The 26,599-nt window shown below is 43.9% G+C and overlaps 1 protein-coding gene across 1 annotated transcript in view; it reads right to left on the reverse strand.

The window, feature by feature from the left end:
* Positions 1-8,321: 8,321 nt before the first annotated feature.
* The window catches only part of KLHL4 (kelch like family member 4), a 44,069-nt gene continuing 25,791 nt past the window's right edge, over positions 8,322-26,599 (reverse strand). Inside the window, exons 3-12 of the mRNA XM_087727300.1 lie at positions 26,188-26,324; positions 24,606-24,802; positions 20,696-20,908; positions 19,840-20,026; positions 18,648-18,872; positions 16,616-16,778; positions 14,921-15,133; positions 11,023-11,194; positions 10,205-10,279; positions 8,322-8,997 (exon numbers count right to left, since the gene is read on the reverse strand). Coding sequence (XP_087583426.1) covers positions 10,220-10,279; positions 11,023-11,194; positions 14,921-15,133; positions 16,616-16,778; positions 18,648-18,872; positions 19,840-20,026; positions 20,696-20,908; positions 24,606-24,802; positions 26,188-26,324 — 1,567 coding nt within the window. The 3' untranslated portion in view covers positions 8,322-8,997; positions 10,205-10,219. The remainder of the gene's footprint in view (positions 8,998-10,204; positions 10,280-11,022; positions 11,195-14,920; positions 15,134-16,615; positions 16,779-18,647; positions 18,873-19,839; positions 20,027-20,695; positions 20,909-24,605; positions 24,803-26,187; positions 26,325-26,599) is intronic.

The following is a 26,599-nucleotide window of genomic DNA, read 5'->3' on the forward strand; positions in this document are numbered from 1 at the left end:
TGGACTCTTGTGACGAGCCGAAGGACAGATGATGGAAGCAGTTAGCTTCCTCCCCTAATTGGGGCTTACCAGGGGTTGTAAAAATCTAATAGATACCTTTCACCCTGGCTTCGCTGATAAACGGATAAGAGCCTGTGGCCTAATGGCTAAGATCTTTGCCTAGTGTGCCTAGTATGCCATATAGCCCAGGTTCAAATCCCAGTAAGGGTATGGCTAGCTGATGAGAGCTAAATAGCTTGAAATAGATCTATACTAGTCTCCCTTTATTTATTTATCAGCACAAATTAAAAAAACACATATATATATATATATACATATACATACACATACATACATACACATACACACACACACACACACACACATATACATACATGCATGCATACATGCATACATACATACATGTGCGTCTGTGTGTGTGTGTGTGTATCCCTGTAAGAAGAGCAGAACAATGGAAGGTGCAACTGAAGAGTCACAGGAAGAGGAGATTTTATTCTGCTCTTATCATCTTGCCAGAAACAGGATGGCATAACCATGAGTCAGAGAGAAATTTGCCTTAGTCATAGCTCTCCATGTAAAAATAATGTGTGCTGATGTATTACATTGCGTTGCGCTGCATTATAACATCTAGATATTCCCAAGCTCACTCGATGCTTCATTCAATCCCTTTTAATTTTAGCATTCAGCCATTTCCCATCTTCCATTAGCTGCATCTCTGAGGCCGTGGCGTCTCTAAATAAACGCTAAGCAGAGGCAGCCCACGAGGAAAGATGATTAAATGAAAGGAGTGTTGAGTCGGTTCAGATTCTAATCACACCCAGCCTGGTCTGCTTTATATTCTGTTTACATTGTTGTCCTATTGCTTTAATCCAACAAGCAGGACCAGTAAAGAGAAAGAACCAAACTCAAGCACCAGCTGGAGAATTAGGAGTGTGGTCTGATCAGAATTGACAATGACTGCAAACACACACACACACACACACACACACACACAGGGAGGGAGACAGAGAGAGAGAGACAAAGACAGAGACACAGACAGAGAGACAGAAAGACAGAGAGAGACAGAGAGACAGAGTTAGAAAGAGAGAAAGAGAGAGAGAGAGAGAGAGAGAGAGAAAGACAGAGAAACAGAGAGACAGAGAGAGAGTTAGAAAGCGAGAAAGAAAAAGAGAGAGAGAAAGACAGAGAGACAGAGAGAGGGAGAGAGACAGAGAGAGACAAAGACAGAGAGACAGAGAGTTAGAGAGAAAGAGAGAGAGACAGAGAGAGGGGGACAAAGACAGAGAGACAGAGAGAGAGTTAAAAAGAGAGAAAGACAGAGAGACAGAGACAAAGACAGAGAGAGAGAGACAAAGACAGAGAGACAGAGACAAAGACAGAGAGACAGAGAGTTAGAAAGAGAGAAAGAAAGAGAGACAGAGACACACAGAGAGAGACAAAGACAGAGAGAGAGAGACAAAGACAGAGAAAGAGAGACAAAGACAAAGAGACACACAAAGAGAGAGAGTTAGAAAGAGAGAAACAAAGACAGACACTGAGAGAGAGAGAGAGACAAGGACAGAGAGACAGGGAGACAGAGAGACAGGGAGACAGAGAGACAGAGACAGAGAGAGGGAGAGAGGGAGAGAGAGACAAAGACAGAGAGACAGTTAGAGAGAAAGAAAGAGAGAGAGAGACAGAGAGACAGAGGGACAAAGACAGAGAGACAGAGAAAGAGTTAGAAAGAGAGAAAGAAAAAGAAAGAGAGACAAAGACAGAGAGACAGAGAGAGATAGAGACAAAGAGAGAGGGAGAGAGACAGAGAGAGAGACAAAGACAGAGAGACAAAGAGTTAGAGAGAAAGAAAGAGAGACAGAGAATTAGAAAAAGAGAGAGAGACAGATAAACAGAGAGAGAGGGGGGAGACAGACAGAGAGAGAGGCAAAGACAGAGACACAGAGAGAGAGAGAGAGACAGACAGACAGAGATAAAGACAGAAACAGAGAGTTGGAAAGAAAGAGAGAGACAGAGAGAGAGACAAAGACACAGAGAGACACACAGAGAGAGAGAGAGTTAGAAAGAGAGAAAGAAAGACAGAGAGAGAGAGACAAGGACAGAGAGAGACACAGAGACAGAGACAGAGACAGAGATATAGAGACAGAGACATAGAGACAGAGAGGGAGACAGACAGAAAGAGACAAAGACAGAGAGACAGAGAGAAAGAGAGAGTCAGGGATAGAGAGAAAGAAAGAAAGAAAGAGACAGAGAGAGAGAGAGAGGGAGAGAGAGAGAAAGCGAGAGAGAAAAAGAGACAGAGAGAAATCAGAGACATCAGAAGCTGGAAATCATGCAAAATAACTGCAGTGAAATGCGGTCATCCTGGCCAAATAAATTGCGACATGCCGAGGAATCCTTGATGGTTTTAAATCACACAAACTCCGAGGAAGTCAGCTCGGGGAAGAGCTCAAAAAATGCATCCTCCCTCACCTGCAGCTTCTGTGAAAAGCGATCAGGCAGCGCCATCTGGCGAGCAAACTCAGTCTGGCTTCCCCCTTGATTTTGCTTGTCAGAAGATGGCAAACGGCGATCCCGTCACCCTGGGACACTGTGACCGTCGTAAATATGAGCCCATTGCCAAGCACCTGAATTTTGATCACAGCAGTGCGAAAGACGCTCGTACGCCACTTTTCTCAATGCCCTCGTAACTTCGAACAGACATTAAATGAAATGTCGTAAGTCGAGGACTTTCTGTAATCAAAATTCCAGGTCATAAATCAAGGACTGACTCTATACAGCGGTTTGAGCTTATGCGAAAGTGTACATATTGCTGTGCAAATAGGCTCCTGCTGGGTGAAGACACCCTCAAAACGGATTTCTTTGTTGATAGAGAGTCACCAGTCACAGCCAAACTTCCTCACCTTTGAGAACTTTATTTGAGGGGAAAAAGAAATAAAAAGAAAGATTCTTCCCTGAGGCAGACAGGCCATCTTTCTTTCTTTCTTTCTTTCTTTCTTTCTTTCTTTCTTTCTTTCTTTCTTTCTTTTGTTTCTTTCTTTCTTTGGGTTGGACAAACAGGGCACCCAATATTTGTCCAATGTATTATTAATGCTGTTTGATCATTCAAGCCTCTGATCATGTAACGTCCACAGAAACTGAGGCCTGTTCAGTTAATTCCTTAGCGTTGTATATTCTAGGAAAATAATAAAAAGCAAAGAAAAAAAACAAAAGAAAATAACCAAAACCCATAATCAACTCTTGAGGTAGAGGTAGAGGTAGAGTAGAGGTAGAGAGAGGGAGGGAGGGAGGGAGAGGGGGAGGGAGAGGGAGAGGGAGAGGTAGAGGGATAGATGATAGATAGAGAGAGAGAGAGAGAGAGAGAGAGATATGATAGATAGAGGTAGAGGTAGAGGTAGAGGTAGAGATAGATAGATGATAGAGATAGATAGATAGATAGATAGATAGATAGATAGATAGATAGATAGATAGATAGATAGATAGATAGATAGATAGATAGATAGAGATAGAGATAGAGATAGAGATAGAGATAGAGATAGAGATAGAGATAGAGATAGAGATAGAGATAGAGATAGAGATAGAGATAGAGATAGAGATAGAGATAGAGATAGATATAGATATAGATATAGATATAGATATAGATATAGATATAGATATAGATAGATATAGATACATACACACACACACATACGCACACATATACATCATATACATATACATATACATGCATATACATGCATATGTTCTCACTGGATAGATAGATAGATAGATAGATAGATAGATAGATAGATAGATAGATAGATAGATAGATAGATAGATAGATAGATAGATAGATAATATATACTTACTATGTAGAGTAGAGTAGAATAGAATAGAATAGAATAGAATAGAATTTTGAAGGTGGTCACATGGAACTGGCTTAGATCCAGATTCAGTTTCCGGTCTCAGAGCTACCTCATCTGAATGCAACTTTCAGACATGAGCCATTCCCTATCACATTTGGCATCAAAACCCAAAGGCCTTTGGTACCAGGAGGAGGAGGAGGAGGAGGAGGAGGAGGAGGAGGAGGAGGAGGAGGAGGAGGAGGAGGAGGAGGAGGAGGAGGAGGAGGAGGAGGAGGAGGAGGAGGAGGAGGAGGAGGAGGAGGAGGAGGAGACATGAACTATTCCCTATCTCATTTGGCATCAAAACCCAAAGGCCTTTGGTACCCAAAGTCAAAGAAGGAGGAGGAGGAGAACAAGAAGAAGGGGAAGGAGGAGGGAAAGAGGAGGAGGAAGAGGAGAAGGAGAGGAGGAGGAGGAAGGACGCACACATCCAGAGCTCACAATGAGCTAAAATCTTGTAAGTGCTAAAAAAAAACCTAATTATCTGACACAATAAGATGTAGCAGACCTTGGAGCTGAAAGCAAGGTCAGCCAATATCTAGAAGCTCACAGCCATATCCTTGTTTCTCAGCTGCCCTTGCAATCACTTGCGAGATAAGGAATTCAGCTGGGGTCATCTCTCCCTTTCTTCGTGTAACCAAACTATCTGCAGCCAATCTATTCCATCAAGTGGCCTCTTGACTGCCCAGATGACTAGGAAAACTTGTTCTCCACTGCCCCCACCACCCACCACCACTTTGAAAACAAGTTTTGCCCTTCAGTTGCAAGTCAGTGCAAATGTAAGCATTTTTGTCGAAGGGGTTGCCTGCCATCCATTGGTTGAGACTTTTTTTAAAAAAATCTTTAAAAAGTCGGCACCCGTGTGGGAAAAAAATTCTGGAAAGAGGGTGTTAGCAAGATTAAGAAATCTGCCGTCTTTGTTTTGACAGCTTCTTTCTTCTTTCGCTTAAATCGTACCCACATTTTTTTTTGAAAGGAAAACCATGAGTTTTGAAGATGGGGTTAAAACAGATCTTCCTAAAATGTTTGTCTTAAAACATTGTCGTCCCATTTTAAAACAAATGGGATAACATCGCTTGTGTACAAGGTGACAGCTCCTTGTTAATGATCATGGTTATTAACTTAACAACTATCATAAACACAGTAGTAAAATTGAGTCTGATTATGTGGAGAGAGGGAGGAGGGGAGAAGAGAAGGGAAGGGAAGAGAAGAGAAGGGAAGGGAAGGGAAGAGAACAGAAAGGAAGAGAAGAAAAGAAGAGAGAAGAGAAGAGAATCAGAAATATACTGAGTTTAGCAGCTACTTTTAATCCTTGCCACACTGAATATTTTCTGTTATGGTCTCCTTGACCATCTTATTGATTATTCATAAGATAAAATATGTTAGAACAAATTAAAAAAACACGTATTGTAACACAGATCCTTGAAGTAGTCTGCTTCTTATTTTTCTCCATTGAGAAACTTGTTCCTTTATTGCTATTCTTTGCTTTCTCTTCTTAACTAGTTCAAAATCTGTGGAAAGAGAGATCCTCCTATCCCATGGCCACAAAGTTTGCTCAGGAATCTTTGATAAAAATGCACCTATAGAGAAATCCCGGATGGCAGCTTTGTGAGCCATGAAATCCTAAAAAAATGAAAATTTTTCTTTCTTTCTACACGTCATGCACACATGTTTTGGTTTTCCTTTTCAAGGAAAACCAATATTTTAATCTTGTCGTAAATGCAAACGTTCATATTTGCAAACACTCTTTAAGGGTTTAAGTTAGGAGTTTGCGACTGGGTGAACTTGGAACAATTCTTGCCATCCCGATACCGACAGAAGAGAATATTGTAGCTCAAGGTTAAACTGGAAGCTCCTTTCTGGGCCCTGAACTTGGTTGTTTTCCCATTCTCCTCCTCCTCCTCACAATTAAATAATTGTGCTATCCCAATCAAGTCTGTAACATGAATGTGATAACCGAGTTGTTCTTTTAAATATCTAACAGAATAACAGAGTTGGAAGGGACCTTGGAGGTCTTCTAATCCAACCCCTTGCTCAAGCAGGAAATCCTATATCCGTGATGGCAAACCAGTGGTGGGTTTCAAAATTTTTTAGAACCTCTTCTGTAGGTGTGGTCTGCTTTGTAGGAGTGGCTTGCTGGCCATGTGATCGAGTGGGAGTGGCTTGCCAGCCATGTGACCAAGTGGGAGTGGTTGGGCAGTCATGTGACTGGGTGGGCGTGGCCAACTTGTAAAATGTGGTGAAACTCACTTAACAACGCTCTTGCTTAGCAACCAAAATGTTGGCTCAGAAACTCTGGCATTTGAAGCACGCAAGTCTTAAAGCTGTCAAGTTACAAGACCCTTGCACCCCTAACCCATTAGAAAAAAAAACTCCCTAAGGGTGTTCAAACTTGACAGCTTTAAGACTTGTGGACTTCAACTCCCAGAATTCCTCCTCCAGTCATGTTGGCTCAGGAACTCTGGCATTGAAGTTTGCAAGTCTTAAAACTGTCAAGTTACAAGGCCCTTGCACCCCTAACTCTTTAGGAAAAAAAACCTCAGAGGTGTTCAAACTTGGCAGCTTTAAGACTTGTGGACTTCAACTCCCAGAATTCCGCCTCCAGTCATGTTGGCTCAGGAACTCTGGCATTGAATTGTGCAAGTCTTAAAACTGTCAAGTTACAAGGCCCTTGCACCCCTAACCCTTTAGAAAAAAAACCCAGGGGTGTTCAAACTTGACAGCTTTAAGACTTGTGGACTTCAACTCCCAGAATTCCGCCTCCAGTCATGTTTCTCTAAACAGTCTCCCTAGACTGTTTCAGACGAACGGTTATCCAACCTCTTCTTAAAATCTTCCAGTGTTGGAGCACCCACAACCTCTGGAGGCAAGTTATTCTACTGGTTTGTTGTTCTTACTGTCAGGAGATTTCTCCTTAGTTCCAGGTTGCTTCTGTCCTTGATGAGTTTCCACCCATTGCTAGTGCTTTTCCCATTAGAAGGCAAAGACAATAAATGGAGCCCTTGTTTCTCTTCTAGTCTATCTTCCTGACTGCCTCTTTGAATTGGCAATCCATAGCTGAGGTCATGGTCATATCAATGTGATGTTGTGGATTTGTGTGTATAAGTTTCGTTCCATAAAGTGATTGTATTAACGCCTTGTCAGCAGAAGAGCCTTAACCTGCAGTGATTATTCCAGAGGAAATCAAATGGCTTAAAATATATCTGATAAATGGATTTGTCCAGCCAAGGCAATGTGAAAATTGAAACATCAATGCTGCTTGGGATCTGCGTTAGAAATCTCTTTTTTCCCCCTTTGTCTTTTTCAGAAATAGCCTAATTGTTGGTTCTAAGAAAACCCCCCTTTTTTGTTTTTAATTCCTATTCCCTTAATTCAGGGTGGATTGGTGTGACTGGGTGGAGCTGAACATTTGCTGGCCAGATGCCCCTCCTGATGCCTATGTGGAGTTCACAGCAGATCTTTTCTCTTCGCAACCTAGGAAAGAAATGTTTGCCGCTACCTAGCATTGAGCCGAGGTGGTGCAGTGGTTAGAGTGCAGTACTGCAGCCACTTCAGCTGACTGTTATCTGCAGTTCAGCGGTTCAAATCTCACCGGCTCAAGGTTGACTCAGCCTTCCATCCTTCCGAGGTGGGTAAAATGAGGACCCAGACTGTGGGGGCAATATGCTGACTCTGTAAACCGCTTAGAGAGGGCTGAAAGCCCTATGAAGCGGTATATAAGTCTAACTGCTATTGCTATTGCTAACTCTCTACCAATTGGGAGACGAGAGTCTTTGCCACTAGGCCACCACGCCGCTCAAGGAACCATTTTTACAATCCAAGCCTAGATATAAAGTCTCTTCATATTGAAGGCAGGAATTCCAAGAAAAATGGACAAGCTTCATGGTTTCCTGAAAGACTTTTGTTAGTTTTAGAAGGAAAACAAGGTTGTTTCCTTGCAAAGTTTTTATCGTGCAAATATTTCCCCTGTATGTGGAATTCTTCAGTGAGAGGATTGGGGGAAACTTCCAGAGCCTGGGGAGGACAAAAACTCCCTCCCCCCGGTGTAGGAGGCTGAGTAGGCCACGCCCAACATAGCCACGCCCACCCAGCAATGGAGCACAGAACCCGTTGCTAAAGTTTTTGAATCCCACCCCTGCCTGTACCTTGATCTATAAACTATCATTAGATGTAGGTTTGAACTTGCAGGCTCCCGTCGACGTCGAAATGATCAAAAATAATTTCCATCGACGTCACTGTCATCTTGGGAAAAGAAAGAAAGAAAGGAAGAAAGGAAGGAAGGAAGGAAGGAAGAAAGAAAGAAAGAAAAGAGAGCAGATCTACCTATTGTGGAGGTTTTTAGATGAGTAAATTGGTTTTTAAGAAAATAAAAGCCACTGGGCCACCATCATCATTATCATGCATGGTCTGAAAGTTCAGGGATTTAAGAAATGGCAGCTTGAATTGTACTGATACTGCTGTCTGGTTTATTTTGAGGTACAGAAAATCACTTTATCTCAACAAATGCTGGGTCTTCCCTTACATATCGAAAATCTGTCAAAAAGTTGGTCCTTGTGTGTGGCGAGTGGTTTTTTTCCCCCTCCTCCCATCCTTTCCCTCAGCAAACCACCTCACAACCTTTTCCTCACAAGTTGATCTTGGGAATGGCAAGAAAAAGATTTGGTGCCTTACATCCAGCCGTAGGAAATTTCATGAGCCTTCCGTTCTGATGGTCTCAGGAGTCCAGAAAGGAGGGTCGTCACCCCCCAAAATAAGTCCAGGTCAAAGAATCTTCCAGGGGTTCTCCATCCATCGGTGAACCTGTCTCGCGGCGGTGGTGACTGGTTGCCAAATCATCTGCGTTTCGTCACCTCTTTTCATTCTCCACAATGCCCAATCGTGTCTCAAGATCAACGGCGTTGTGGAGAAATCAAAGGGTGCTCAAATCCAGTCTTTCTAGAGCTTCTGGGGATAAGCCGGGAACAAATTTTCCAGCAATGAGGAGTTCAAAGTTCAGGAAATAAACTGGCCATCTACCTGTTTCTTCATGCCAAGTAGAAAGTATGCCACTCGCGTTGTATAGCACATTGGCTATGCCTGACACAGAAATGGGATTGTCTTCAGGTAGATGCCTTGCTCTCTTTTTTAAAAGAAGAAGAAGAAGAATGAAATAAAAACACACAATGTCCCCAGCGCTGCCCTCTGAACTGTGTGTCCACCACCATAGAAGATGGAAGCAGGGGTGGGCTACTGGGGCTACACAAGGGTTTGGGAGAACCTCTAGCTACGATTCTGTGGAGTTCAGAGAACCCCCCAAATCCCACTCCTGGCTGGCCCCGCCCAGGCCTCCCCTCCCAGGAGTCCTGTTTTATGGCCTGTTTTAGAGGCAGGTAAATGCAGGGCGTTGCATGGAGGCTCGGGGAGGGTGAAAAACGGGCCCACCGGAAGTTTGGGAAGTTTGGCTCCAGAGGGCCTCTGGACACTGGGGAGGCCGTTTTTGCCCTCCCGGAGGCTCACAGAAAGCCCTTGGAGCTTGGGGGAGGCAAAAATGCCTCCCCGCCATGGAGCAGAATGCCAGACCCACTATGGCCACACCCACCCAGCAATTGGGCTGGGAGAACCCCTTGCTAAGGTTTTTGAATGGAATGCCCTGCAGAGAAAGAAAGTCTTTGGAATTTAAGAAATTGTTATTCCCATACTTTGATTTCCCATGAACACAGCCCTGTCGCTTCTTCCCATTAAAGCAGCCTTGTCGCTTCTTCCCATTAAGGCAGCCCTGTCGCTTCTTCCCATTAACACAGCCCTGTCACTTCTTCCCATTAACGCAGCCCTGTCGCTTCTTCCCATTAACACAGTCCTATCACTTCTTCCCATTAACACAGTCCTGTCGCTTCTTCCCATTAAAGCAGCCCTGTCGCTTCTTCCCATTAAGGCAGCCCTGTCGCTTCTTCCCATTAACGCAGCCCTGTCACTTCTTCCCATTAACGCAGCCCTGTCGCTTCTTCCCATTAACACAGTCCTATCACTTCTTCCCATTAACACAGTCCTGTCGCTTCTTCCCATTAAAGCAGCCCTGTTGCTTCTTCCCATTAAAGCAGCCCCGTCGCTTCTTCCCATTAACGCAGCCCTGTCGCTTCTTCCCATTAACACAGCCCTGTCGCTTCTTCCCATTAAAGCAGCCCTGTTGCTTCTTCCCATTAAAGCAGCCCCGTCGCTTCTTCCCATTAACGCAGCCCTGTCGCTTCTTCCCATTAAAGCAGCCCTGTTGCTTCTTCCCATTAACGCAGCCCTGTCGCTTCTTCCCATTAACGCAGCCCTGTTGCTGTGCTTGGCTATGTACTACTCACACCTGAAGACGTTCATCATGGAAGCTTCACAACTACCACACAGGCACCGGCTCTTCCAACATTGACCGGGACTTCCTGTAAAACCAAGAAGGCCTGGCTTAGATCGTTGTCTTTTAGCAAAATTCTATTTTATTTCATTCACGTAATTATTCGTATACTTTCAAACTTTTCTGACTCAGCTCCCCAAACACGACTGTCGTTGAAGCAATGATTCCTTTATTAGGAGCCCCAGCAGCCCCAGCAAAAGGTTTCTCTCTCACCGCTAACAAGTCTGTCTGGCAGGGGAGATAAGTAGTTGTCTGCCACATCTATTCAGCTCCGTCCCCTGCCCTTGATCCCCAGAGCTAGGGTGGGGCTTCACTAGCAGCAGTGGCTCTTCCTTCCCAAGGATCTGCCCATAGATTTCCACTGCTCTCCTCTCCTCTGCCTTCTGTGCATTCGCATATCAGGCACTGGACTCAGCTGTTCCTCCTCTTCCTCATCAGCCACCTCCAGGCCTGGGGGCTGTTGACTCTCCATCTGAGGACTGACGGATGGCCCAGGCTCTACCTCTGCCTCTGCCAGCTCCGTACCCTCACTGCTGACCCTGACTCCGACCCTCCGATGCCTCCTCTGATTCGGCTGCTGCAGGGGCTGGCAGCCAAAAGGGCACAACACAAACTATTAAGTGGATAGGAGCTAAAGCAAGGAACAGGAGCACACCCCGTCACTCAGTTCTCAAAGCCAGGCTGTCGGCTTTAACCACTGAGCCACCGTGTCCACCGTGGCAGGGATACAACTAAGCAACCAGAGCAGAGATGCAGTAACTAAGAAGTTACCTCTGTCCATTCATTGTTCTGTGCATCGTAAGATTCTACTGTGTTCAAATAAGTGTGTCCATCGTAGCCCCCGACAGCGTACAATCTATCTCCAAGCGTACAAATCCCAACAGCATCGCGAGGAACACTCAAAGGTGCGACAGTGGTCCAAGTGTCGGTTTTGGGATCATACCTAAAATGTTGTGAGACAACGTGAACAGATGCTAACTGTTAGGAATATAATCTAACGGTTGGATTGGCAATATATAAATCATGTAACAATGTTGTACCTGTTTCTTTAAATCATACTGTAAAATGTGATTGGTTGCTGTTTTCCTCAATCGGCCATAAGAGGGAGCCAGAACGACTGTTAGCTCTCTGTTCCTTAGATGCTGGGCTGATCTGATCTGAGTGTTTTTGGAAGCTGGCTGTTAGAAAGTGCCGTGAGCTATTGTAAGTTTTGCAACTGCTACCAAACTTTGAGTACTGAACTGATTATATGATACTGAAGTATGTTATTTGGATTATCCCTTAACTGAAAGATGTTGATGACTGACTGTCTTATCCATGTATGACTTGGACTGTTTGATGGACTCTGATACCTCTATTTCCACGAAAGTAAAAGCCTACTTAAACTGCAGTGTCTCCGCATGCTGATTTGTGTGTTCTCTAACACAACTCTCACAACGCTTCGCTCAACGTACTTGCTCTTCCAACTGAGAGCTTACCTAACACTAACAATAAAAGCATCTTCCACGAGAAGGACAATATCTTTGTTTTTATGGCTGTTACTAAAGTAAGATATCCATCCCCTTATTGTATTTTACTGCAGACATAAACTATGCAGGTTTTGCAAAGTATTTCAGATGCATTAGCTCATGGTTTGTGGCTGTAACTTCCCCATTGGCATCATTTTGATAGCTTGGCTTCGAAAGTCACAGAAGGGAATTTGATGAAAACAAGATCATTGTATCAGACAATCGTGCCCAAAGTACTCCTCTATTATTTTTTTAAAGTCTTCTAATGTAATCCCTTGCATCACGATGGAATCAGAGCAACAGAGCTGCGTTTTTTCCTGGCCAGATGCCCTTCCTGTCACCAATGCAGAGTTTTGTTCAGCAGATATATTCTGATTGTGCCCAGACAGAGAAATATCTGCCGCTAGCTAGGATTGAACTCGCAGCCTCCTGATAGTGAGGTGAAAGTTCCACCTCTTGGCCACCGTACCACCCAAGTGCTCCTCTGTTAAATGGGAGGTGATATTTAGTTTTTTGATTAAATTTATCCAACACCCATCTCACAGTCCTGACATTGAACTAAAGATAGTTTAGAAATGGGCTGTATGGGGAGAAAAAAATGTTTACTGTCATTAGACAGTTTTAAAATCACAAAAGTATAAATCGGGTTATCCAGAGCACAGAAAATCCTCAATTTATAATCTTTGGGGACCAATATTTGAATTGCTAAGATTTAGGCTATATAAGTACATGGATAGAAACCTACCAGGGTTGCAGATTCACGTGAGAAACTTTAAAAAAAAATAGAATAAAGCAATGGCAAACTAATCCAGTACTTTCATCAGAAACCCAAATAAAAACTGTAGGACACAGATAGTCCTGTACTTATAAGCAGTTCATTTAGCAACCATTCAAAGTCACTGGGAAATGTGACATATGACCATTTTTCACAGTCATGGCCTTTGTGACCTCCCCATGATCATGCAATCAAAACTCAAACGCTTGGCAGTGGGTTCATATTTCTGAAGCCAGATTCACTTAACAACAGGGTTACTAGGCAAAACTCGCTTAACACGTGTATCACTTAACCAGTGGTGGGTTTCAAAATTTTTTCGAACCTACTCTGTGGGTGTGGCCTCCTTTGTGGGAGTGGCTTGCTGGCCATGTGACCTGGTGGGAGTGGCTTGTCGGCCATGTGTTTTCTCTCTCTCTCTCTCTCTCTCTCTCTCTATCTCTCTCTCTCCTTCCTTTTGTCTCTCTGGCCCTTTTTCCTTTTTTTCTTTCATCTCTCTCTCACTTTTTCTTTCCTTTTTTCTTTATTTCTTTATTTCTTCCTTTCTTTCTCTTTCTCTCTCTCTCTCTCTCTCTCTCTCTCTCTCTCTCTCTCTCTCTCTCTCTCTCTGTGTGTGTGTGTGTGTGTGAGTGGTGGGTTTCAAAAATTTTTGGAACCTCTTCTGTAGGTGTGGCCTGCTTTCCGGATCCACTGGTGGAACCTCTTCTAACCAGTTCGGTAGATTTGACGAACCGGTTCTACCGAATAGGTGCGAACTGGTAGGAACCCACCTCTGCACTTAACGACAGGAATTTGTGGGTCAATTGTGGTCACAAATCCAGGACTCCCTGTACTTCTTTTTAATAACAGAGGAGGAGAAAATAAGATAGCCAATTATTTCGTTTTCAACCACTAGAGGGCTTGCTAGACTAATACCTTAGTCCTAGTCTAGAATGTGGTTAGTTATATTCTATGATGCGAAATGGCAAAAATTGGGTGGCAATATAAAATGTTCCTTTGGCTACTTCTACTTTGAAAGACATCCGATAAATGCCAAAGACCGTGCAGAAATCCCTTAGCGAACTGCTCTAAATCATATCCGCATTTAGCGATATGGACGGGCTTAGCAATGACTCGCTCACGTCACCCGTTCATTTAATACGTTTGCATATTTTAATCATTCCCAATTTAGGAGTCGTTCCGAAACCTTGAAAGGAGTCTGAGAACTTATTATAGCAAAGCCACTATTTAGAGTTAGCTAAAAAAGACTTTTTTAAGGATAGGAGATAAAGGTACAGGTTCCCCTCGCACATATGTGCTAGTTGTTCCCGACTCTAGGAGGTGGTGCTCATCTCTGTTTCAAAGCTGAAGAGCCAGCGCTGTCCAAGGACATCTCCGTGGTCATGTGTCCGGCATGACTAAACTCCCAAGGCGCACGGAACGCTCTTACCTTCCCACCAAAGGTGGTACCTATTTTTCTACTTGCATTTTTACATGCTTTCAAACTGCTAGGTTGGCAGAAGCTGGGACAAGTAACAGGAGCTCTCTCTGTTATGCGGGAGGGATTTGAACCGCCGAACTGCTAATCTTTCTGATCGACAAGCTCAACAGCCACTGAGCATTGCATATATATGTGTTGTGGCCCAGCAGGAGCTGTTGGAGCTGCTGATGGACTGCGATAGCTAGGAACCCTATGAGTCGGCTCTGGAAGATGTGGAGGACCCTGGGCAGGGTTCAGACTCTGAGCAGGGACCAGAGAGGCTGGTTGGCCACCAGGAGGCACCTGAGGCATGGAGCAGTGGGGAAAGATCAAAGGGAGTTTGTCCCTGACGCCCAGCAACGAAGGGCGGAGAAATGGAGGCAGCAGTTACGGAGACAGACTCATAAAAAGATAATCAAGCCCAGGTGGTTGTGGCTTGGCTCCTTTCAAGAGAGTATATAAGAAGAGACTTTGGGAGGAGCCCTTTTGCAGGACACAACCGTTCATAACAAGCTGGAGAAGCTCTTGTCTGCATTGTCTGTTGGAGTCTGGGTTGCTGCCAAGTTCTTGCCTGTGAGTCGTATTTTGGGCTTTCAGCCACAAGATTGTAATTGCTGTAAATAAAAAGTGGCAAACTTCTAAGCCTGTGTCTGCATTAATAACCGGACGGAGGGGGGGGGGGTCAGAACATGTATCTATCTATCTATCTATCTATCTATCTATCTATCTATCTATCTATCTATCTATCTATCTATCGGATAGTTTTTCTCATTTTCTATTCCTTTGAATGTTGCCCAGCTGGATCATGGCTATTAAACTGTAGATTTATTTAGACAATTAATAAGACCAGTATTGTTTGAGATCTAACAGATACGTCGCTTAGCCCAATCCCAATTCCCACATCTACATTTTTCGATCTTTAGCTCCTACCTTTCGACGCAATCAGAAAGCCGAGAACAGTGATTTGAAGCAGGGGCATCGTGGCCTCCCACAGCATAGAGAAAGCCATTGTAGGTTGCCACGCCAACCCCTCCTCGCCTTTTGGACATGGGGTTGCAGATGCTCCATTTGTTCGTGTGGGGATCAAAGCACTCCATGGATTTCAAGCAGGAGCTTCCATCACGCCCCCCAACTGCGTACAACCTATGGTAATAAATCGCAGAAGGACAGCACAGATAAGAGTTAACCGCCGGAAAAGAGAAGGCAGAACTGGAGGCGGGATTAAATGAGTCATCAGCCTGGAATCTTTACGTTTCCACAAATGGCCTAACTCCATTCACCCCTATATTGAACAATTTAATATTGAACTTTTTAGCTGACCAAATTCTTGTGTGTAGGGTTGAGCAAAACATCTTCTGAACTGGAACTTAACATATGGTCCTGATAGTTTGCGCCTGATATGAGCAATAGACATATCATACAATAGACCTTCTTTTGATCTGGGATAGTCACAAATGGATGGAATTTCTTCTGGATATCAGAGAGGACTCTCCCTCAGCCTGCCCAGAAATGCCAACATTGAATTGAGGGCCAAAAGGTCTAATACTACTGAACCATAATGCCTTGTGTTCAATATTTATCTCAAACGTCCTCTTTCAATCATGGCCTCCTTTCCATAGTTCCTAGATGACAACTGTATTTTTAAAGTTAGACAACAATATGTTTTACGTTATAGGAGAACGGACATTCTGGGGTGAGTGAGGATCATGGATTTAACCTTCATGGATTAAAAAAAAATAGGTCTATAACATCAGATGTAAAAATCAAGGTTGGATTCCCTTCCTGCTTTCTTAAACTCAAAACCTCCCAGTTCTCCAGACTGGTTTGGACTGAGGTGGGAAAAATCCTCTAATCACGGATGGGCTTCAAAAATTTTAGCAAGCGGTTCTCTGCCCGGTTGCTGGGTGGGCGTGGCCACGGTGGGCGTGGCCTATTCAGACTCCTGCAACATGGTGGGGGAGCGTTTTTGCCCTCCCCAGGCTCTAGAGGTTTTCCGCAAGCTTCCGGGAGGGCAAAAATGGCCTCCCCTGGGCTCCAGAGCCCCACCCCCTGGAGGCCGTTAACGAGCCCATTTCTGGAACTTTTGGGAGGCCCATTTTTTGCTCTCCCAGAGCCTCCACGCAGGCCTTACACTTGCCTGGTATGATGAAAGAGGCCGTGTGGAGACTCCTGGGAGGAAAGAAGTGGGATGGGTGTGGCCAGCCAATCCTTGGAACTACCAGTTTGGCAAACCAGATGTAAAATTAATATCTGGTTCGCCCATACTGGACCAAACCCGCTGAATCCTACCCCTGCTTCAATCCAGCAGATCCAAAACTCTTCTACCCTTTTCTACATCATTGATGGAACAAGAAAGGAGTACTTTAATGAACTACTTGCTGTTCTGCACAAAGGAAAGGAGAGATTTAGAAGAAGGGAACCCTAGAAAGAGTACAGAAGAGATCTAAGCATCTCCTTGGCCAATAGGAGTTTGCTCCATTTCACCTTTAGGAGTGCTTCACCAGATTAATAAGCTCAATGAGGAAAAGATGTCTTAGTAGGGGTGGGGGAGAACTGCTTCAAGGGATATTAAACATAAGAACAGCCTATGCATTAGTGATTAAAGAGAAAACTCGCCACACATACTTGCTATTCAAGGCCGCAACTCCCACAGTACTCCTTGGAGTTGACATGCTCGCCACGTAATTCCATTGCCGAGCCTGAGGGTCCCATCGTTCAACTGTGTTTAGATAACTCCATCCATCATGGCCCCCAACAGCATACATGGGTCCTTCAAGCATTGCCACCCCTTAGGATGAAACGTTCATGACACGTCAATAAATAACATTGGGTTTGGAAAAGCAGTGAACATTTCTTTCATATCTTCATTGCCCACCAAGACATCTACAATACTTGTAGACGTGTGCCTAGAAAGCATCTCAACTATTAGCCAGTTCCAAAGTCAAAAATCTTCATTACTTGTCTGGCCAGTCACCGATGCCAGATGTAGTTCTCACATGGTCCATTAAAAAAACAAAAAGGAATTTGACTTTCCACTCAAAAGGAGGAATCGATACCATGAGGTGATAAGGATAAGAAACACAAGGAGGAGTGGCTTGCCTTTTTACAAGGAGGGTAACTCTTGGAGCACTTCAGTTATGAAATGATTTGGGTGATAGCTTCCTGACTTTCTTCCGTAAATATTATGAATTCTTGTTGAGTTCTGGTTTTTTTCATCAGCTTACCTCAGTACATTCAGGCCTGCTTGAATAGCTGGAGCTTGCCCCAGATCAGAAGTTAGAATCTTAACCTTGATTGCTGTCTGTCTGTCTGTCTCTCTCTCTGTCTCTCTCTCTTTGTCTCTCTCTGTCTCTCTCTCTGTGTGTGTGTCTTTCTCTCTCTTTTTCTGTTTCTCTCTGTCTCTCTCTCTGTGTGTCTCTCTGTCTCTCTGTCTCTCTGTCTCTCTGTCTCTCTGTCTCTGTGTGTCTGTCTCCCTCTCTCTGACACAAACGCACACACACAGATTCCATATTTATGCAGTTCATTATGGGAAACGCAACTAATTTCTGCAGGTACTCCTTGATTTATGACCTCAGTTGGGAACCAGAACTTCCATTATTAAGTAAGGCAGTTATTAAATGAATCACGCTTGATTTTACGACCTTTTTTGCCATGGTCATTAAGTAAATCCTGTAGTTGTTAAGTGAATCGCATGGATTCCCTTAGCAAATCCAGAAGAAAAGAGCAACAAAGGTGATTAGGGGACTGGAGGCTAAAACATATGAAGAACGGTTGCAGGAACTGGGTATGTCTAGTTTAAGAGAAAGAAGGACTAAGGGAGACATGATAGCAGTCTTCCAATATCTCAGGGGTTGCCACAAAGAAGAGGGAGTCAAGCTATTCTCCAAAGCACCTGAGGGTAGAACAAGAAGCAATGGGTGGAAACTAATCAAGGAGAGAAGCAACTTAGAACTGAGGAGAAATTTCCTGACAGTTAGAACAATTAAATCAGTGGAACAGCTTGTCTTCAGAAGTTGTGAATGCCCCAACACTGGAAGCCTTTAAGAAGATGTTGGATATCTGTCTGAAATGGTATAGGGTTTCCTGCCTAGGCAGGGGGTTGGACTAGAAGACTTCCAAGGTCCCTTCCAACTCTGCTATTGTATTGTAAATCCAGTTTGACTTGTCGGAAGCTGATTGGGAAGGTTGCAAATGATGATCGGGTGACCCAGGATGTTACAACCATCTTAAATAGATGCCAGTTCCCAATTGCTCAATTTTTTTTATCATGTGACCCAAAGGAAGCTGCAATAGTCATAAGTATGAAGACCACATTTTTTCAGGGTCGTAATTTTGACCACTAAATGAATTGCAATAGCACTTGGACTTATATACTGCTTCACAGAGCTTTACAACCCTCTCTAAGCGGTTTACAGAGTCAGCCTTTTGCCCCCAAACAATCTGGGTGCTCATTTGACCCACCCCAGAAGGGTGGAAGGCTGAGTCAACCTGGAGCCTGGTGAGATTTGAACTGCCAAATTGCAGGCAGCCGGCAATCAGCAGAAGTAGCCTGCAGTACTGCACTCTAACCACTGCGCCACTTAATAGTTGCAAGTGGAGATCTACCTGCGTACATCTCACTATACTTCTCCATGAATCCCAGTTCCGTCCATCCTACCTAAGCCGTGCCTATGGGTTGACATTGGGGGCATCACAGTCCAGACTTTCGTTATCGGGTTGAAGCATTCAACGGTATTGGATGTCCTCAAGCCGTCTCTTCCTCCCACCACGTAGAGCTTGTTGTCGATCACCGCAACTCCAAACTGAAGCCGCCTTCCACTCATTGTCCCAATTTGTATCCAGCTGTTGGTTCTCAAGTCATATTTCTCAATGGTGGTGGTGCCTGTTGGAAACACAAATGGAAAAGTATCCCCCCAATCAGCTGATTTAATTTTAATGGCTTCATCATTAAAAGAATAATGCATTATTTTAATCTACATATACAGGTAGTCCTTGAGTGGTGTGGTGGCCTAAAAGTGGAGCTCTCACCTCTCTCTCTCTCTCTCCCTCCCTCCTCTCTCTCTCCCCCTCCTTCTCTCTCTCTCTCTCTGTTCCTCTTTCTCTCTCTCTGTCCTTCTTTCTCTCTCTCTCCCTTCCTCTTTCTCTCTCTCTCCCTTCTTCTTCTCTCCCTTCTTCTTCTCTCTCTCTCCATCCTCTCCCTCTGTCCCTCCTTCTCTCTCTCTCTTTCTCTCCTCTCTCTCCCTCCTTCTCTCTCTCTTTCCCTCTCTCTCTGTCCCTCTCTCACACTCCTTCTCTCTGTGTGTGTCCCTCTTTCTCTCCCTCCTTCCTTCTCTCTCTCTCCCTCTTTCTCTCTCCCTTCTTCTTCTCTCTCTCTCCATCCTCTCTCTGTGTCCCTCCTTCTCTCTCTCTTTCTCTCCTCTTTCTCTCCCTTCTTCTCTCTCTTTCCCTCTCTGTCCCGCTCTCTTACTCCTTCTCTCTGTATGTGTCCCTCTTTCTCTCCCTCCTTCCTTCTCTGTCCCTCCCTTCTTTTCTCTCTGTCCCTCCTTCTCTCTCTCTCCTCTCTCCCTCTATCTCTCTTCTTCCTCCTCCCCTTCTCCTTCCTCCTCCTCCTCATCTTCTACCTCCTCCTTCTCCTCCTCTTCCTCGTAATATCCACTTAACCTCCATCTCTAAAAATAAGACCTTGTGGGATCTTGGGATCCTAAAAGCAAGTTTGGTAGACCACACATAGGATCCTGATCCCACGTTTTATACAACTGGCCCAGTGATATTATAGCAGTGAAATAATTTATCCTGATATGAGCTCCATATAATCTTAGAAGCCGCTTCATCAAAACAGTGGGCTTTACCTTTCGTGGCATCCATGCCTCCCACAGCATAAAGGGAACCAACGGTGGACTTCCTGGGCTTTGTCCGAGGACTCTGCATCATGGATCTCCTTTCTGGTAAAAGGTGGTATTTCATGGCTTCCATTAAGAGCTTCTGGCACTGAAGATCAGTCGTGAACATGGGGCTGTTTTCCAGATCAGCTAAAAGCTGAGGCAAACATAATCTGATTATTCCTACTGAAAGAATTAGGAATTCATTTCTATCAGCAATTCCTTATTAACACTATTATTAATCTTCCAGAGTTAACTAGACTAGGAAACAGATTATGCAGCTAATGTGTATGTCCACCAGACAAGATAAATATGATCTTTTGCACCTGTTCAATGTTGCACTCATTTGCACCATGATTAAGTCTATCCCCCTTGCTATTGGTTGCCCTCTTCTCTTTCCTTCCCCCTTTTCCAGCATAAGAACCTATTCAGAGAATATTCCTAGTGTACCACCTCGAACCTATCAGGGTTTGTTGCCTAAATTCACACACCGATAACTGATTCAGCTGGATTTAATTAACTTCTTTGTATACCTAAGAATAGATGAATACATGTACAATACCAACAGGTGGTTCTTCCAAGTAAACACAAGGCAGGAGAGTTACAAGCAAACATTAAGCAAGTTAGTTTCATTTCAGCAGACAAGCCCAGACAGACTGCTAGTTTACTTCTCAGAGCAGCAGACTGCTTAAGTTTCTGTTTCAACTCTCTGCACAGACTCAGATCTGTTTAAGCTCCTATTAGCTGACTTCATTGCTATGCCTATTCATTGGCTGACCTTGCTCCCATGTCTCTCCCAGTCATGAATATTTTAACAGAAACCTACCTCCGGAGAAAGAAGGGGCAACCTTATATAAGACAGAAGCATCCCGAGATCCTGTTGCCGATTGTCCAAATCATGCTGAACCCATGTCATTAATGCCTTGAAGATGGATTCTTCATCTGGGACATTAATATCATCATTGGAAAGCAGCTTAGCAATTTCGCCAGCGGGAAGTAACACAAATTCTTGGTTTTTTATGACTTCGGTGAAATGTTCCTTAAGAAGACAATAAAGAAAAGGTATTTAAATGCCATTAAAAAAATACAACCACTTAGAAAAATCACAATGGCTTATAAGAGATATTCTCACTTTCTCCCCTTCTTCCAAAATACTGCTGGATAAAATGAGATGTGTTCATAATTAAAAAATACAGAATAACAGAGTTGGAAAGGACTTCGGGTCTTCGAGTCTGGTTATCACCTTTAAAGCCCTACATGGCTTAGGACCTAGATATCTTCGAGACCGTCTTCTGCCGCACACCTCCCTAAGACCGATAAGATCGCACAGGATGAGCCTTCTCCGGGTGCCATCAGCTGGACATTGCAGGCTGGCGATGCCTCGGAGTAGGGCCTTCTCATCTCATGATGATGACTGTCAGAATAGCAATAGCAGTAGACTTATATACCGCTTCATAGGCCTTTCAGGCCTCTCTAAGCGGTTTACAGAGAGTCAGCATATTGCCCCCAACAATCTGGGTCCTCATTTTACCCACCTCGGAAGGATGGAAGGCTGAGTCAACCCTGAGCCGGTGAGATTTGAACCGCTGACCTGCTGATCTAGCAGTAGCCTGCAGTGCTGCATTTAACCACTGCGCCACCTTGGCTCTTACTCCTTAGTTCTAGGTTGGATCTTTCATTGATAAATTTCCATGCATTGCTTCTTGTCTTGTCCCCAGGTGTTTGGGAAAAGGAGCCTCTTTTGGTTTCTCTTTAGAAATATTAGTTTCCTAACCTTTTGGATCCATAGTTAACTTAAGAAAAGGGCCGTCCCTTAGTCTTTCTTTTATAGAATTTTAATGCTAACAGCGTGAACTCATAATATAGTCTAGGTAAAGGTATATTTATTTTTAAAACCAACAAAAACAAACTTTTGTGCATCAGTTTTTACAATTAAAAGTAAGATCACTGGTTATCCATCAAACAACACTAAATACATCATTATCACTGAGCATTATGTGTTCAAGTTACCGTTAATATTGATCATCCATAGCAGAGGTGGGTCCCTACCAGTTCGCACCTATTCGGTAGAACCGGTTCGTCAAATCTACCGAACCGGTTAGAAGACGTTCCACCAGTGGACCCGGAAAGCAGGCCACACCTACAGAAGAGGTTCCAGAAATTTTTGAAACCCACCACTGGTCCTTGGATATGATTATTCTACACTATCATGCTCCTATTTATAAAACTCAGTGCCTCTGTGAAAGGTAAGGATGACTACTGCGTTTGTGGTGCAATCAGAACATTGCGTGTGTTGAAGTTGTTTTAACGCAAACCAAAGATGCCTTTTAAAAAACAAGTTTACATCCTATTCTTATGCATGCCAGTGCTGTGTGTGAGGTAATTTAAGGTGGTTCTGACAAGTGTCGTCGGCATCTTCATATCCGGTCACATGGGCAGCAAGCCACTCCCATCCGGTCACATGGGTGGCAAGCCACTCCCACAAAGCAGGCCACACCCACATAGTGGGTTCGAACAATTTTTGAAACCCACCACTGATCCATAGAGTATACAATACTTATAGTGTAACATATTCAACTCCAGAAATAGTTTTCCATTGCTAATCCAAGTAGTTATTGAACATTTCAATTCATATATGTGTCAATTATTCATTACATCATCGTTAGTCCATTTAACATATAAAAATCTTACCAGTATTACATGGTCAATGCTTACAATTATACATAGGATTCAAATCATCCCATTTTGTATATTGAATACCTTATTGTCTTTTGTATATCATATGATCAAACACTCTATTTCATAGCAAAGCAAAAGAAAAAAAGACTTTCATAACAATGACTATAACTTTCTAGTAGTACATTAATAAACCATTTCATTTCCAGGTTTTTTTATATGTGTTACTCATTCCTGACTCTAGGGGGCGGTGCTCATCTCTGTTTCAAAGCCAAAGAGCCAGCGCTGTACGAAGACGTCTCCGTGGTCATGTGGCTGGCATGACTAAATGTCAAAGGCGCAGGGAATGCTGCTACCTTCCCACCAAAGTTGTTTCCTATTTTTCTACTTGCATTTTTACCTGCTTTCAAACTTCTAGGTTGGCAGAAGCTGGGATGAGTCATGGGAGCTCACTCCATTGTGTGGTGCTAGGGATTCAAACCGCCAAACTGCAGACCTTTTTGATCGACATCCTCAACATTTTAGCCACTGAGTCACCACGTCCATCTTCTATATAGTGTAGTGTTGTAGCCCGGCAGGAGCCATTGGAGCTGCCGCCAGACTCCAACAGCGAGGGGTCTTATGAGTTGGCCTTGGAGGAGATGGAGGACCCTGGACAGGGTGTCGACTCCGAGCAGGGCGAGGAGATACTGGTTGGCCACCAGGTGGCGGCAGAGCATTGGCTCAGAGGGAGTGTTCAGGAAAACACTTGTGAGTTGTTTCAGGATGCACCCCGTCGAAGGGTTACTCGACGGAAGGAACAACTGCGTAATCGTAGGAGATGATTGTGCTTAGCTGATGCTGATTAAGATCCTCTCCTGATTATAAAAGGGACTGTTTGTGCCACGCCCTGGTTGCAGGAGTCAACGTTCTCATTCACGTTCACGAATTAAGAGAAACCAACTTGGAGAAGTAGGTTTGCTGTGAGAAGCCTGTTTGCAGTGCTACGTAGGTTTATAGGACTTTTTGCCAGAGTGATTATCTCTTTGTTTATTTTGGGCTTGCAGCCAACAAGAGTCTGAACTGATTAAAACATTCTTTCGTATGTCTGTTTTAGCTTTCGTTCCTGGACGGAGAAGGGGGGGGGGTCAGAACAGTATAGTATAGCCTTTATTTTTTATATTAAAAAAAAGATGCAGGGGAATCTGCTTGTTAAGGCAGCGGCTTGCTAGCAGCTGTTGATCCTGTACAACACTGTTTTCTTAAGTCCCTCCACTTGCTGACTATGCAGTTTCTTTTTTAAAAATGCAAGAAAAGGGCCTTTGGTGGGAGTGACCAAAGAGGTGATGGCCCCACACCTTCCTGCCCTTCGCGATGCTTTTTTTTTTTTTTAAAGGAGCCAGAGGAGAATTGTTGCAAACTTCAAAAATAGCACTGGTTGTTTATGGGAAGTGATTTTATCTGGGGAAGCCAGCAGGAAACGTTTAAGAGTCCAGATCTGTAGTAAAAGTTTTAAAGAGGAATGGAAACCTCTTGTTGGAGTCTTTGAGCTTTGGGTAACATCTGAACCTGTTTGCTTCTGGCCCAGCCTCTCTTTTACAATATCTCAGGGGCAGCCACAAAGAAGTTTAGTTTTAATTTCTAGTTGAATGAAAAGAAGGACCAGGGGAGACATGATAGCAGTGTTCCAATATCTCAGGGGCTGCCACAAAGAAGAGGGAGTCAAACTATTCTCTAAAGCACCTTGAGGTCAGGATAAGAAGCAATGGGTGGAAACTAACCAAGGAGAGGAGCAACCTGGCACTTAGGAGAAGTTTCTTGACAGTGACAACAATTAATCAATGGAACGACTTCCCTCCAGAAGTTATGAGTGTTCCAACACTGGAAGATTTTAAGGAGAAAGCAATTGTCTGAAATGGCATAGGGTTTCCTGCCTGAACGAGGGTTGGATTAGAAGACCTCCAAGGTCCCTTCCAACTATGCTATTCTGTTATTCTTCTCTTCTTATTCCTCTTCCAACACAGCCCTCAGCACAATGCCTTGTCAAGCAGTGAACGTGGGGACTGAGTTCCCATCCTTACCATAGTGTAGACATGGGCCACTTGTAAGAGTTTTGTGCATCCTTGAGCATCTCCAAAGGAACGGATTCCCAAGCAGTTTGAAGGGTGAAGTTGCTTCATGAGAAAATTGCAGCAGACCTCAATGACTGGTGAAAGTTGGAGAAGACACGCTGCAGCCAACAAGCTCTCAATGGTGTCTTCTTTGAGCTCCAGCATGCCTGGGTGGTAAGAAAGAAAGAAAGAAAGAAAGAAAGAAAGAAAGAAAGAAAGAAAGAAAGAAAGAAAGAAAGAAAGAAAGAAAGAAAGAAAGAAAGAAAGAAAGAAAGAAAGAATGGAAGGAGGGAGAAGGGAGGGAGGGAGGGGAGGGAAGGAGGGAGAAGGAGGGAGGGAAGAAGGAGGAAGGAAGGAAGGAAAGAAGAAGAAAGAAGGAGGGAGGGAGAGAAAGAAAGGAAGAAATAAAGAAAAAAGGAAGGAAGAAGGGAGGGAGGGAGGGAGTAAGAAGGAAGGAAGGCAGGAAGGAAGAATGAAGAAAGAAAGAAGGAGGGAGGGAGAAAGAGAGGGAGGAGAAAGAAAGAAGGGAGGAATGAAGAAGAAAGAAGGAGGAAGGAGAAAGAAGGAAGGAAGGAGAAAGAAAGAAAGAAAGAAAGAAAGAGGAAGGGAGGGAGGGAGGAATGAAAAAAGGAGGGAAGGAAGAGCATGAGAAAATGAAAAACATTTTTAAAAAAAGGTCTTGAGAAGTATGGAAGGTCATGAGTTATGGGGAATAGTTTGGAAATCCGTGTCTAACTTACATGGTGTTCTTAATCAGATCAACAATATTTGCCCAGCCAGCTAAGCTTGGTTTGTGCAATCTTGACAAAACCATTACTGTAATGCATTTTTTTAGCAATCTTTCTAAATCCATTTACCCTGTTGTGACCTCCAGTATTAAGCCAACAACTCTATTTGATGTGTCAAATATTTACTGAATGGGTATCTGGCTCATCCTGGCTGATTGGCCAAAGCTAAGCTATGTCAATTTTGGAATTTCTTGGGTTGGGTTTTTGAGCTTCATGTGAAGACGGTTTGTGAATCCAACTAGATCAAGTAGGGTGAAGATCTTCGTTAAAACATGCTTAGTCGAGAAGGTTGCTAGGGGAATGATTGCACAGTGAAGGTAGAACATACAAACTCCCTTCTTTTATAAGAACTCTGCTTCCTGCCCAAAAGAATTCCATCAAATTATTGTTGGTTTGTTTTTAACAAGAAGAATAATGCCCCAGGATAATGTTGTAGGATCCAATCTGGGTCAGTCATCGGGATGAGAAGTCTAATCTTCCAAGCTTTTGAATTGTGTCGTGGACATCCTGTGTCTGCTTAGAGGTAAACAGTCCACCAGAGAGATGTTCCCTGAGGATGGGCTCCAGCATGAGTCAGAAGACTAAACTTCTGGTCTCGGTGACTGACCCAGATTGGATCCTAGAACAACAGTTCTTCTGCCAACAGATCAAGTGAGAAAATGAGGAGGTGATGGGGGGGAAATGCAGGGAAATGTTTGGCTTCATACTCTTCTAAACAAGGACATGTGGGGACGACTGCCTATGGAAGATAGCTGAGAACTTACCTGTGTAGGCATAGAGCACAAGGTCCTTCAGGGCATCCGGATCGACACCTTCCATTTTGACTTCCTCTTGTTTTGCTTCGCGGACGTCGTTGGTGAACATCGCCGCGAAATAATCAGACACGGCACTCAGAACCAGCCTGATCCCAAAAGAAAAAGAAAAAAGTGGTAAGAGCTATAGTGGCGCAGTGGTTAGAATGCAGTATTGCAGGCCAACTCTGCCAACTGTCAACAGTTCGATCTTGACCGGCTCAAAGTCGACTCAGCCTTCTATCTTTCCGAGGTCAGTAAAATGAGGACCCAGATAGTTGGGGGCAATATGCTGATCCTGTAAACGGCTTAGAGAGGGCTGTAAAGCACTGTGACGTGGTATATAAGTTGAAATGCTATTTGTATATGCTCTTGATACTGCCAG

Source organism: Thamnophis sirtalis, unplaced genomic scaffold (assembly GCF_051295495.1).
Source record: "Thamnophis sirtalis isolate CommonGarterSnake01/CBP01778 unplaced genomic scaffold, rThaSir2_p1.2 scaffold_13, whole genome shotgun sequence".
Classification (NCBI taxonomy): Eukaryota; Metazoa; Chordata; class Lepidosauria; order Squamata; family Natricidae; genus Thamnophis; species Thamnophis sirtalis.